Below are 13034 nucleotides of genomic sequence, written 5' to 3' on the forward strand. Positions count from 1 at the left end.
TTATCGTGTTTGTCTTTTTGAAAATGATGCTAACATTCAGAATATTACAAATATTTACTGAATACCTTTAAATGGGAAAGTTATGAAAATGACTAACAAATTACTAAATTGCCTAGTTCTGCTGAGCTTGATTATTACATTGCTCTTTTTCAAATTATATTTTAAAATCCTTCCAGGTGAAATGTCATGGAAATGCATTGGTCAAATAAATAAATCTGGTATTTTTTTTATGAGGTTTATTAGATAGAAAAAATAATGGAAGATTTAAATAATTTTGTTCGTAGATAAAAAATTGTGTGTAGTAAACAATATATTCAAGAGATTAATTTGTAGGGTTTTCATATTTAAAAAAAATAAAGGAGTAGTTTGCTTCGGTGTAGCTGAAAATAAATGGTTAAGTCAAATAATGAAAAAAAGAGAAAGTTTTCAATCAAACTACCATATTTTGGTGCTCCTTCATATTTCAACTATACAGATCTTTATAAAACATAAGAACTACACAAAATACAAGAAAACAAGATCTAAGAGATCTTAAACATTGCTAGTTAATATCATTTCCATATTTCTGCTCATTTTCATTATTACATTGCAGTTTTTGAGTGTAATCTCTATAAAAATAATATTTAAAAATGCATCCAGGTAAATAAACCAGGTATTTTAATGCATATAAACTTTTTCAAAATAAAAACTACTCAAAATGAAAAAAAATATGACCTTTAAAAAATAAAGGAAGTTTCTTTAGTTAATATAAAGGTCCTAGTTTTACTCATCTTGATTATTTCATAGCTGTTTTTAAATGTAATCCCTATAAAATAATGTTGTTTGTATCCAGCGGTTTGCTGGAAAACTCATGGAAAGTCATTGGTGTGACCCTGGAACGACTGATCATGGATGGAGACCTGTGTACAGAAATGAATCGGGATGATGTGGATGCAAGATTTAATGCAGGTGCCTTACATTCAGTTTTAACCCTTTAACTTCCTCTTTTCCTTAACAAAAAAAGCACACTTCGTTCGCCGGCCGCTCATCTGCATTCTGAGCAAACTAACACTGATGTCAGGAGGAGGAGAAATGCGTAGCTAATCCGGAATCTCAAAGCCAATTCACTGGTCATTTTCTTAGTGAGCGAGATGCTTATTATTCTCCGACTGCACACGTAAAGCAATCCAGCTGCTCGGCGGTGATTCCCATGACCCTGCCCCCATCCGCCCCCTGCAAACAGCCCGACTCTTTTGTGTGGAGTTGGTAGTTCGGTGTGTCTATTGTCCGCTCCACAGAACAGGTTCTGCCCTGAAGTTACGCTTTAGACCCGCTTGAAGGGAGCGAGCTGTAAATAAGGGTGTGTGGTGGTCTGGCTAGAAATACTAGAATTAAAATCACGCTTTACTGACATTTCACCTGCTGCCAGAAACGAATCTGCTTCAAATGGGAGGAGAAAACACTTTTTTTTAGGGATGCACGATATTGGATTTTGGCCGATATTCGATATGCCGATATTTTCAAAATAATTTTGGCCGATACAGATACCGATATATATAAACATTTTCGCCTGATATATTTAAACTTTAATTTTACTGAAGAGAAATCCATGTATCTCTTCTGTACTGATTCTACCATAAATGTATTATTTTACAAATGTAGACAGACATTCACATCTGAAAAACAGGTCAATTATTTCACTCGGAGAATATCGGTTTGGCTCATCGGCAGAAATATTCATATCGGCCGATACCGGTTTTGGTCATTTTAAGCTTTTATCGGCCGATACCGATGTTGTGCCGATATTATCGTGCATCCCTACTTTTTTTATTTTTTAAATGTTGATGTCAAAGGTCATGTGACGATGAACAGGGAATGGAGTTTATTTTTCTATATAGCTTTTTTCATAATACACACAGTTTCACAGCAGCTTCATATAATCATATAATCGCAGATTAGAGCTGGAGAATAATTTTATTTACATTTCGCAAAGATATAAACAATATAAGCTAGCAACACCCTAGCAGCAATTTGGAATAACCCAGAAACACCCTATTCAGAAACATTTGAAACCGTCAGAACGGATAGAAAAATAAGTTAAAAATGGTTGAGTAACGACCTAGCAACCATTTACAACACCCTAACAACTCCTTAGAAAACACAGTGTAAAATAAATATGACCCGGGCGATATTAAAAAGTGTTAACTTGGGGGGGGAAATATTTCGAATTAATTGTTTTAAATGCTTTTAGAAATACATTTAGAAAGCAAATACTACCTCTAAAAGCACAACGTTAAAACTAAAGCTACTCTTTTATGTAGCTTAATTGACTATTTTTGAAATAGTTTGACAATGCAGTTCGGTTGCTAATGAGTAGTAAGTTTGTTGATAGAAATATGTTATCTCATAATTTTGCATTTTCTTTTCATTTCTATTGATTTCACGACTGTTTGGTCTCCACTTGGCATCTGATATAAAATCTGACAAAACCAGTTGCGGGACTGGACTAGACATCTAGCAAATGAGAAACAAGCATGTTGCACTCTTTGACGAGCGCGCTGTCGTCTCTTCGACTTAATTAGATGTGTGTTTTGCCCTCGCTTATCAAAAAGCTTCATGTAATTTCCATTTGACCACAGCTAGCACATTTGCATGTATTCCCCAGACGACAGCAAGTCTTTGTCGGAGAAGTGAAGTTGAAACTTGGATGTCTTCACCTCGCAAGGCCAGCGGTGGGAGACCTTGACCTCTGAACGGACGGCCGGGGACATCTGCTGCTGGCCATGCTTATTTATTTATTTACCTCATAACAAAAGACAGGTGGTCACACTTGAAAAGGAGCGAAGCAGCCTCACACACACACACACACACACACTCATGCACATAAAACAGAAAAAGAGCAACGCTCTGTCAGAGACGAGACCTTTGTGTCTTATATAATTAACATCAAAACATTATATCCTCAATATCACCTTTATATTACCATGGACTAAACCTTTAACACTCTGAACAGCTAGAAAACATATTTCTATCAACAAACTTATAACTCATTAGCAACCGAACTGCAGTGTCAAACTATTTAAAAAATAGTCAATTAAGCTACAAACTCCATCATAATGCACAATGTTTTCATCTAGCATGTATTTTGAGCTGCAGCTCGTCATATTAATCGAGTGTTTCACTAGTTAGCAGTAAACGTGGATCCGATTTGTGTCGGATTTTTGGACTGGAAGTTGTTTGGAAGTGAAACACTGATTGAGACAATAAGTCGTACTGTATCTTTAAAACATCCCAGATGTTAATTATGTTTATTTTGTGCTATAACTAGTAGTAAAGGAACTCTGATGTCCAGCTGAGAGATCTGTCATGCCACACCAACGAGCGCCAAAATGATATTTATTGTTTGAATTTTGTGATAAAATTGAGAGAATTTGAAAGATGAGACTTTGTTTCTTATGGAAAGTACAAAAACACAAAGTTTACTGTGATTATTGGTGATTAAATGGGTGTTCGGTGTGTACACATGCGTACTGACCCGAAAGACACGTATGAAAAATTCTCGCTATGATATGTCACTCAGCAACCATCAAAAACAGCTTGAAAATGAATTCTGGTATAAACAAGCTAAAAATGCTCACAACAAATTAAAAACACCCTAGCAACCACTTACATCACCCTAGCAACCACTAGTACAAGCTTCTGTATGAAAAACAAACTGCCTTAGCAACCACAAGAACAACCTTGCAATCATAACAACAAGAAAACGCATACTTGTGTGCATGCTCTGTTAGCAGCCACCTAGCAACCACCCAGAAGACCCTAGCAACCACTTAAGAAAACACTTGTAATTCCACATCAACCATTCTGAACAGCTAGAAAATGTATACTTGTGTCAACAATCCATAAATACTCTCAACACATTAACATCCAATTGGCAACACACTGGCAACCACCCAGCAACACCCTGGCAACCACTCAGAAAACCTTAGCAACCACTCAGAACAGCTAGAAAATTTATACTCGTATAAACAATCCACAAATACTCTCAACACTTTAACATCCAACTGGCAACACCCTAACAACCACATAGCAACACCCTAACAACCACACAGCAACACCCTGGCAACCACTCAGAAAACCTTAGCAAACATTCTGAACAGCTAGAAAAATGCATATTTGTGTCAACAAGACACAAATACTCAAAACACACTGGCATCCATCTAAAAACACCCTAGCAACCACTCAGAATAGCTAGAAAATGCTTATTTGTATCAAATGATCACAATACTTTAGCGACCACCCAGAAAACCATAGCTACAACCTAGAAACCACACAGAACAACCTAGAAACACTCTAACAACCGCTCTGAACAGCTGGAAAATGCATACTCACAAGCCACAGATACTCACAATCATCCAACTAGCAACACCATGGCAACCACTCAGAAAACCTTAGCAACCACTCAGAACAGCTATAAAAATGTATACTTGTGTTAACATGCTACAAATACTCACAACACCCTAGCAACCACTCAGAACAGCAAGAAATTGCTCACTTGTATCAAATGCACAAAATACATTAGCAACCAAGCAGAAAACCCTAGCTACACCCTAGCAACCACCCAAAACCACTACAAAATGCATACTTGTATCAACAAGTTATAAATGCGCATAATACATCAGCAACACCCTAGCAACCCCTCAGAACACCCTAGCAACCACTCAGAACAGCAAGAAATTGCTCACTTGTATCAAATGCACAAAATACATTAGCAAGCATGCAGAAAACCCTAGCTACACCCTAGCAACCACCCAAAACCACTAGAAAATGCAACTTGTATCAACAAGTTATAAATGCGCACAATTCATCAGCAAAACCCTAGCAACCCCTCAGAACACCCTAGCAACCACTCAGAACAGCAAGAAATTGCTCACTTGTATCAAATGCACAAAATACATTAGCAACCAAGCAGAAAACCCTAGCTACACCCTAGCAACCACCCAAAACCACTAGAAAATGCAACTTGTATAAACAAGTTATAAATGCTCACAATACTTTAGCTAGCACTCAGAAGAGCTCAAAAACGCATTTTCTTGTCAACAACCGTCCAGAACCCCACTGAATCATGGTGGAGTATTATGCACGGCCAACTCTCTTGACGTTATAAACCGTTTTCAGGTCATAAGATGAGGTGATTTCAGTAGTGTGTGCTTCTGTCCTGTTTGAGCGTGAGCTGATGGAGGAGTCCAGCGCACAGCTGTCACTCCTTCACTACACACACATGTATTTATAGCAGCCACATCACCGCGGCCGGCCGTGTGTCTGTGCACAGCTGCTCTCTACAAATGGGGGGTGATCCAGAGCCACACGCCTGGACTTAAGAGCGTCCAGGAGTCAGCGGGGCCCAGCAGGCCTTCAGGGGTCCCTGGCATGTGGCTTTGGGAAAGAGGAGCCGCCTCGGAAGTCATGGCTGTGACCTTTTACAGTAAAACGCTGGTGATGAAAGTCTGGACAGCTGCAGAGGAGCAGACAAAAGAACAGGGGTGTCAGGAACATTTAATTGCTTTTCCATCTCCACAGCGTGCGTGAAGACTCATGCCCTCAGAATCATGATCTATATTAAAAGATCACGCCATCCTTTACTCACCGTCATACGTCTGTGGAGCACAGGAGGAGATGCTGAGGTCAGTGAAATGAAAGCAGCTCTCAAGCGTCACAAAGGATGTAAAAGTAGTCCATACTAGATCTTCTGAAGTCGTATGATGCTTTCCGTGAGGAACAGATCTCATCGTTGAGTGAGAAGCATAAGTGTTTGATTTGGTTTGCAGTCGAACTCTGAATATCCTTGATTTAAGAGCTGCATGTTTAACAGTGGTGGACAGTAACGGAGTAGCTTTACTTCGTTACTGTACTTAAGTACATTTTTCAAGTATCTGTACTTTACTGGAGAAATTTTATTTTGAGTAACTTTTACTTTTACTTCACTACATTCCAAAGCATAAGATCGTACTTTTAACTTCACTACATTTCATAAATCATATCGTTACTCCCTATAAAATATCACGTGCTCCGACACGCAGAAGCGGTGTCTGATTCATCATGAACGAACTGAGTCTTTTCAAAATAAGCCTTTAAATCGGATCGCGAATCGCACCAAACGATTCGTTTACGAATTAGAATGATCCGATTGCAGCTGTTCTGGAGTCGACCACTCACTGATTCAAATGAACCGTTTAGTGTGAGTCTACAGAAGTAAGAATCATGAGATCTTGTGAGCGGGTGCGTCTGATGTTGCTAAAAGTAAGTTATTAATGTCGGAATTTAGGATTAATTATTGTAACTGAAAATCATATTTTTTTATTATTTATTTTATATTTTTTATTTTGATAATTTAGAATTATTACTGAAATACAACCTTTTTTTGTTTCAAACAGTTCATTGAACAATAATAAATGAAGTACCTGAAGCTGACAATGAAGTAAATGTATAATAATTAGCAAAGATGATTAATTTAGCGCTGTAAACGCACGTCTGAGGGGCGGAGACGCGCCGTGGAGCGTCAGACGCGCTTGAGGACCAAACACAGCAGAGCGGTAGGAAACTTCACTCCTCTTATTATTTCTCTTTTACTATAGCGATTTATTTTTAGATACGTGATCTGAGTCTTTCATAGAGTTGTAGAGTTAGAGTTATTAGAGAAATAGAATTATTTTTTACATTCTTTGGTCGAAGTTTTCAGATCGGCAATTCGGAGCCTGTTCGCGACTCGGTTGATTCAGATCGGGACTTCTGGACTTCGGAGCATTTTCGCGACTCGGTTGATTCAGATCGGGACTTCTGGACTTCGGAGCATGTTCGCGACTCGGTTGATTCAGATCTGGACTTCGGAGCATGTTCGCGACTCGGTTGATACCGATCGGCACTTCGGAGCATGTTCGCGACTCGGTTGATTCAGATCGGCACTTCGGAGCATGTTCGCGACTCGGTTGATACCGATCGGCACTTCGGAGCCTGTTCGCGACTCGGTTGATACCGATCGGCACTTCGGAGCATGTTCGCGACTCGGTTGATTCAGATCGGCACTTCGGAGCATGTTCGCGACTCGGTTGATACCGATCGGCACTTCGGAGCATGTTCGCGACTCGGTTGATTCAGATCGGCACTTCGGAGCCTGTTCGCGACTCGGTTGATTCAGATCGGCACTTCGGAGCCTGTTCGCGACTCGGTTGATTCAGATCGGCACTTCGGAGCCTGTTCGCGACTCGGTTGATACCGATCGGCACTTCGGAGCATGTTCGCGACTCGGTTGATTCAGATCGGCACTTCGGAGCCTGTTCGCGACTCGGTTGATACCGATCGGCACTTCGGAGCATGTTCGCGACTCGGTTGATTCAGATCGGCACTTCGGAGCCTGTTCGCGACTCGGTTGATACCGATCGGCACTTCGGAGCATGTTCGCGACTCGGTTGATTCAGATCGGCACTTCGGAGCATGTTCGCGACTCGGTTGATTCAGATCGGCACTTCGGAGCATGTTCGCGACTCCGTTGATTCAGATTGGGACTTCGGAGCATGTTTGATATTTTTTTTTTTAAATTCAGATCTCGAAGCAGGAAGTGTTTGTCAAACAGTTAATTGGTGATAAATGAATATTTGAACTTGAGGCTTTTTTTTTAGACGAGTAAAGTTAGACAGACATGAATGTTTATTCAGAACGGTACTGAAAATAAGTAAATATTGTAGCTGATGCTAAATGTCTAGCAGGCTTGCTGGTGCTAACTTGAGGTAATTTTTATAAATAATGTCCAAATATTTTTATTCAACCACCTATATATATATATATAGATAGATATATATAGATAGATATATATATATATAGATAGATAGATAGATAGATAGATATATAGATTACACCTGGGGAGAAAAGAAAGGATGTGATGTTCAGAACATGGTAACTACAGTAATTATCAAAGAGGGGAAGAGATGCCCCCCGTTCGGCCAGGGGTGTTTTTACACCACAGACAAGGTTTGAGAAGGAAAAAAATCATTAAGAAAATATAATTATATTTTCCTTAAGATGTTCTTCCTAACTTCAGGCCTTATTATCATGTCATATATAACTGTGGTGTTCTGTAAAACCACAAACTTTAAAATGCTTTGTTGTTACAGGTGAAGATCAGATTATCATCTCTGTTTTCTCTCAGGTTCATCACAGTGTAAGCTTCACAGTGAACATTACTCTCATAAGCGTAGTCCATATCAAGAACAAAAATATATCTTGACTCCATATAGTGGTTATTTTGGAAAAAAATCCCAGGTATTTTGAGCAGTAGGATTATATAAAAAAAAAAGTGCCAATATAAAATTAAATTAGCCTATATAAAATTGCAAACATCTATCTTTCAGTACTTTTTTACTTAAGTACATACAAAATTGATTACTTTTGTACTTTCACTTGAGTAAAATTTAAAAAGGAGTACTTTTACTTTTACTGGAGTAATATTTTATTATTCGTATCTGTACTTTTACTCAAGTACTTGATTTGTGTACTACGTCCACCACTGATGTTTAACAGTGAGAGCATGTGAAGAATGCAATACTTAAATATTCATAACCTCATCATGTATTACACAAGAGTCATGTGCAGTAAAGAGTGCTCTTTATATTTGGGGTTGTTTTAAACTGCAATGGACACAGAAACCTTAAATAACATGTTGCCATTAAACAGCTTCAAATGTATGTGACAAAAAGCATACTTTTATTCAGGTAGGATGAATTAAATTGACTAAAAGTGGCGGTAAATACATTTATAATGCTACAAAAGATATGTAAAATAAGTGCGGTTCTTTTGAACTTTGTTCATTTGTGAATCCTAAAAAATAAAATGCATCAGTTTCCACATATTTTCATGATTTCTGAAGATCATGTGACACTGAAGACTGGAGGAATGATGCTGAAAATACAGCGGAGCATCACAGGAATTAATTAGTTTAACATTCACATAGAAAAGTCATTTAAAACTAATATTTTACTGGATTTATGATTGAGCTTAAAGCTTCCGGTTTACAATTTCCCCAAAGATAGGGAGCATCTAATCTCTGGCTGATATTGTTGCACAAACTACTTCTATAGACTCCCATTTCATTATAAAAGAAAAAGCATTAAAACTTCTCTATATACAATGTTTAAAACGAGGATGACCCCAGTCTGTTCACTGACAAAAACTAAAGCAGTATTATATTAAAACACTGCCCTCTAGTGACAAACACCTGAACTCACCACTGTTTACTGTGTGCTCCAATGCATTTCTCCAGGTGTGGGTGCATAAATAAAAAAACAAAATTACATTTCTATCAAAGATTTTATTTCTATACTTATAAGAGTACGTACATAAAAAGAGGGAAAGAGCAAGAAAGCATGCAAGCATATATAAAATCGTAATCTCATTTACATTTCATTGGTAATGCATTAAAACTCGTGTGTGGCTTTGTGACGGTCATCAGGACGAACATCCACAGCAGAGGACGCGCTCGTAACGCTCACTGTAACTGAGGACAGACAACCAACAGCGTTCAGAGCACATTAATACAGTAAACTCAAAGCATGGACATTAAAACTGAACATCTTAAATATGCATCTAATAAGAGCAGAGTATTAAAGAAATAGTTCAGGCCAGATGTGCTGAAATGCTCTCACCCTCGGATCATCAGAGATCAGGAGGAGTGTGTTTCTTCATCAGGTTTGTAGAAATGTAGCACTGCATCAGTGTCTCATCAATGGATGCTCTGCAGTGAATGGGTGCCGTCAGAATGAGAGTCTGATAAAAACATCACAATAATCCACAGCAACTTTAACAACACTTCCTCCAGTGAAAAAGTGCATCTCCTGTTGTCTCTATCATAAAAATCACCCACATATTAGTTTAGATCTGTTTAAACGCTGCTTGATCTGTGCAGATTTCTCTCCTGATTCAGACCAGAACACTTTTTCACTGGAGGAAGTGTTATTATGATTATAGACTCTATGTGTTTGAGTTAAAATCATCTTAATGCTGGATGTGTTTCAGGTTTTGTCTTCTCCAGATGTTCACTGATGGACTGGAGTGCTGTGGATTATTGGGATGTTTTTATCAGACTCTCATTCTGACGGCACCCATTCACTGTAGACACCGCAGCAATGCTACATTTCTAGAAATCTGATGAAGAAACAAACTCCTCCTGATCTCTGATGATCTGAGGGTGAGAGGATTTACAGATTGTCATTTTTGGCCAAACTACTCCTCTGAAGGAGATCAGAAGCGGTGTTTAAATGTTGTTGACTCACTCGGTGACGGTGCACACGGAGCAGCAGCGTTCAGAGCAGATGTTGCACTGTTGGAAACACGCTGCACACGCGTGACGCTCGCACCGAGAGCACGCCTTCCTCGAACCCGAGACCCTCTGACACACACAACACGCTGAAGGAGCCGCTGCACCACCTGAGCACACAGTTATTACAGCGGTTCAAACGACTTCTTGAGTGAAGTACTGCTTGAAACACACTCAACACGTCTTCTGTTATTAGAAAAGATTCCTGTGGCTGTTTGTGTGCAGAAAAAAAACACTTCTGTTGTCCTTGAGTCAGGAGCATGCATCAAATAATGTCATGCATGTGAAGGATTGATCAGATAGCGCAGGAATCAAGCGTTTGTGTGTTTTTCTGTTATTTAGGGAGAATGCATGACTTATTCACCACACAAATGATTCCCAAAAGATGCTACAAAACGCATCATATTCAGTGAGAGTGATGTGATGTGAGTGTGTGAGATGTGGACATGTGATGTATTAATGGCTGTAGAGTCACCTGGAGCAGCGTCTGCTCTCTGTAATCGTCCGTCTGGACCGATGCGTGTCTGTCCTCGGAGAAGTGTCTGACTGGACACCAGCACATCAGCCTCCTTCTCCTCCGCATCAGTCCTCCAGAGACGAGACATCACGGCTTTAGTCCCGCTGAAGAGCAGCTCTCTGGTCTTTTCTGTGCGTGTGACAGAGAGAGAGAGTGTGGGAGAGTGAGTAAGTGTGTGTGAGTGAGAGAGTGTGATAGAGTGTGTGTGAGTGTGTGAGAGAGTGTGTGTGTGAGTGTGTGAGAGAGTGTGTGTGTGTGTGTGAGTGTGTGAGAGAGTGTGAGAGTGAGTGTATGAGAGTGAGAGAGTGAATGTATGAGAGAGTGTGTGTGTGTGTGAGAGTATGAGAGAGTGTGTGTGTGTGTGTGTGAGAGTATGAGAGAGTGTGTGTGTGTGAGTGTATGAGAGAGTGTGTGTGTGAGTGTATGAGAGAGTGTGTGTGTGAGTGTATGAGAGAGTGTGTGTGTGAGTGTATGAGAGAGTGTGTGTGTGAGTGTGTGTGAGTGTATGAGAGAGTGTGTGTGTGAGTGAGTGAGTGAGTAAGTGAACGGGAGAGTGTGTGAGTGAGAGAGTGAGTAAGTGAACGGGAGAGTGTGTGTGTGTGTGTGTGAGAGAGTAAGTGAACATGAGTGTGTGTGTGAGTGAGTGTGTGTGTGTGTGTGTGTGAGTGTGAGAGAGAGTGTGAGAGAGAGTGTGAGTGAGTGTATGAGTGAGAGTAAGTGAACGTGAGAGTGTGTGCGTGAGAGTGTGTGCGTGAGAGTGTGTGCGTGAGAGTGTGTGCGTGAGAGTGTGTGCGTGAGAGTGTGTGCGTGAGTGAATGAGAGAATGTGAGTGAGTGAGTGTGAGTGTTAAATTACCCTGCTGCTTAAATGAATCAGTGGGTAAATACATAAAACTTAATTTATAAAACGTTACACTCCTCTATATAAAAACACAACCTCATTTTAAATCATGGAACTAATTATAATAAAAGAGCAGTAAAGGTTGTGATATGAACCTGATAAACACTAAATCATGAGCATTGATTCATATATTTAACAAGAAGCTGTTATTAATGGTTTAAAATAAAACATTACATTTAATTCATTTTAAAGCATCGGAACTAACTGATCTCAGCAGCAGGATTCAATTAACGAACTTAACTACTTAATTATCTTTAATTACACTGACCAATCGTGGTCTTGGATTAAACCGAGGACATTAAAACTTTATTATTATTAGCTGGATTCATTATTATGATCATTCATCAAGAACTATCTTTAATTATAAAGCAATGTTTTGATAATACTGTCCGATTCAATCAGGGGTTTTTATTGCTAACATAGTTTTTTTTTTACTTTAATGATGTTATAAATACAATAAATATGTCTCGATCTCACCATAAATCTCTTGTCTGTATTTGAGTCCTAAAACTCCGCGGTTGTTGATCTCCTTCTGACCAACGTGGACTTTACTCTGCGAGGAGAAGCTCTCGCTGAACGGACAGGAGCGCTTGGGCATCTTCAGCAGCACGAGGACAGAAAAACAAACAAACTGCGAACAAACTCACACACGTGCGCGAAAATTCTTCTTCTTCTTCTTTTCATTTTTTGGCAGATTGCAACCATGACTTTTAAAGGTGCATACCGCCACCTACTGTATCAGAGTATGTAACATGAGCTATATCCATTGGTACTAGTTTATATCAAAAAAAAAAATAAATAAAAAAAAAATAAAAAAAAAACACTAAATAAAAATTCTATATCCTATTGTATATCCCTATATTTTTTAGATATTGTATAACTGCTTTCTGTGTATCCTTTACCCCATCTCCTGTTGTGCCTAATAAACCTTCAAGGTTCCACTTCCTTCCTGTCTGACTGATCTTTTGTTTTAGCCTCATCCTCTCATCTCTATATTTCTTACAATATAGCAATACATGTTCTACATCTTCCTTGGACCTACATTCCAAACATTCATCTGATGGACTTTTGCCCATTAAAAACAGTGTTTTATTTAACCCTGTGTGATCAAACCTTAGCCTGGTTAAAACACTCTCCTCTCTTCTGTTACTTCTATTCACACCCTGAGCATTAATAGATTTTTGCAAGCTGTAATATTTCCTTCCACTTTTATCCACATCCCACCTATCCTGCCATTTCTTTAACATTTCTTTTTTAATTATCGCCTTAGCT

At 39.1% G+C, this 13034-nt stretch overlaps 1 protein-coding gene across 1 annotated transcript; it reads right to left on the minus strand.

The window, feature by feature from the left end:
* Positions 1-9320: 9320 nt before the first annotated feature.
* LOC128031374 (apoptosis regulatory protein Siva-like) lies at positions 9321-12433 on the minus strand. Its single transcript, XM_052619590.1, has 4 exons — positions 12240-12433; positions 10821-10991; positions 10302-10455; positions 9321-9526 (listed from the first exon to the last, which is right to left on the minus strand). Exons 1-4 carry the CDS (start codon positions 12358-12360, stop codon positions 9478-9480), a joined length of 495 nt encoding a protein of 164 aa, XP_052475550.1. The 5' UTR covers positions 12361-12433; the 3' UTR covers positions 9321-9477.
* Between the last annotated feature and the right edge of the window lie 601 nt (positions 12434-13034).

Source organism: Carassius gibelio, chromosome A17, assembly GCF_023724105.1.
Source record: "Carassius gibelio isolate Cgi1373 ecotype wild population from Czech Republic chromosome A17, carGib1.2-hapl.c, whole genome shotgun sequence".
Taxonomy (NCBI): domain Eukaryota; kingdom Metazoa; phylum Chordata; class Actinopteri; order Cypriniformes; family Cyprinidae; genus Carassius; species Carassius gibelio.

Excerpts from the sequence above, each read along its gene's own strand:
- LOC128031374 (XM_052619590.1), bottom strand. The coding sequence starts at position 12,360 with ATGCCCAAGCGCTCCTGTCCGTTCAGCGAGAGCTTCTCCTCGCAGAGT. Across the intron at positions 10,456-10,820 it reads GAGAGCAGACGCTGCTCCAG|GTGGTGCAGCGGCTCCTTCA; the intron begins GTGACTCTACAG and ends CTGTGTGCTCAG. Across the intron at positions 9,527-10,301 it reads TCCGTGTGCACCGTCACCGA|TTACAGTGAGCGTTACGAGC; the intron begins GTGAGTCAACAA and ends GTCTGTCCTCAG.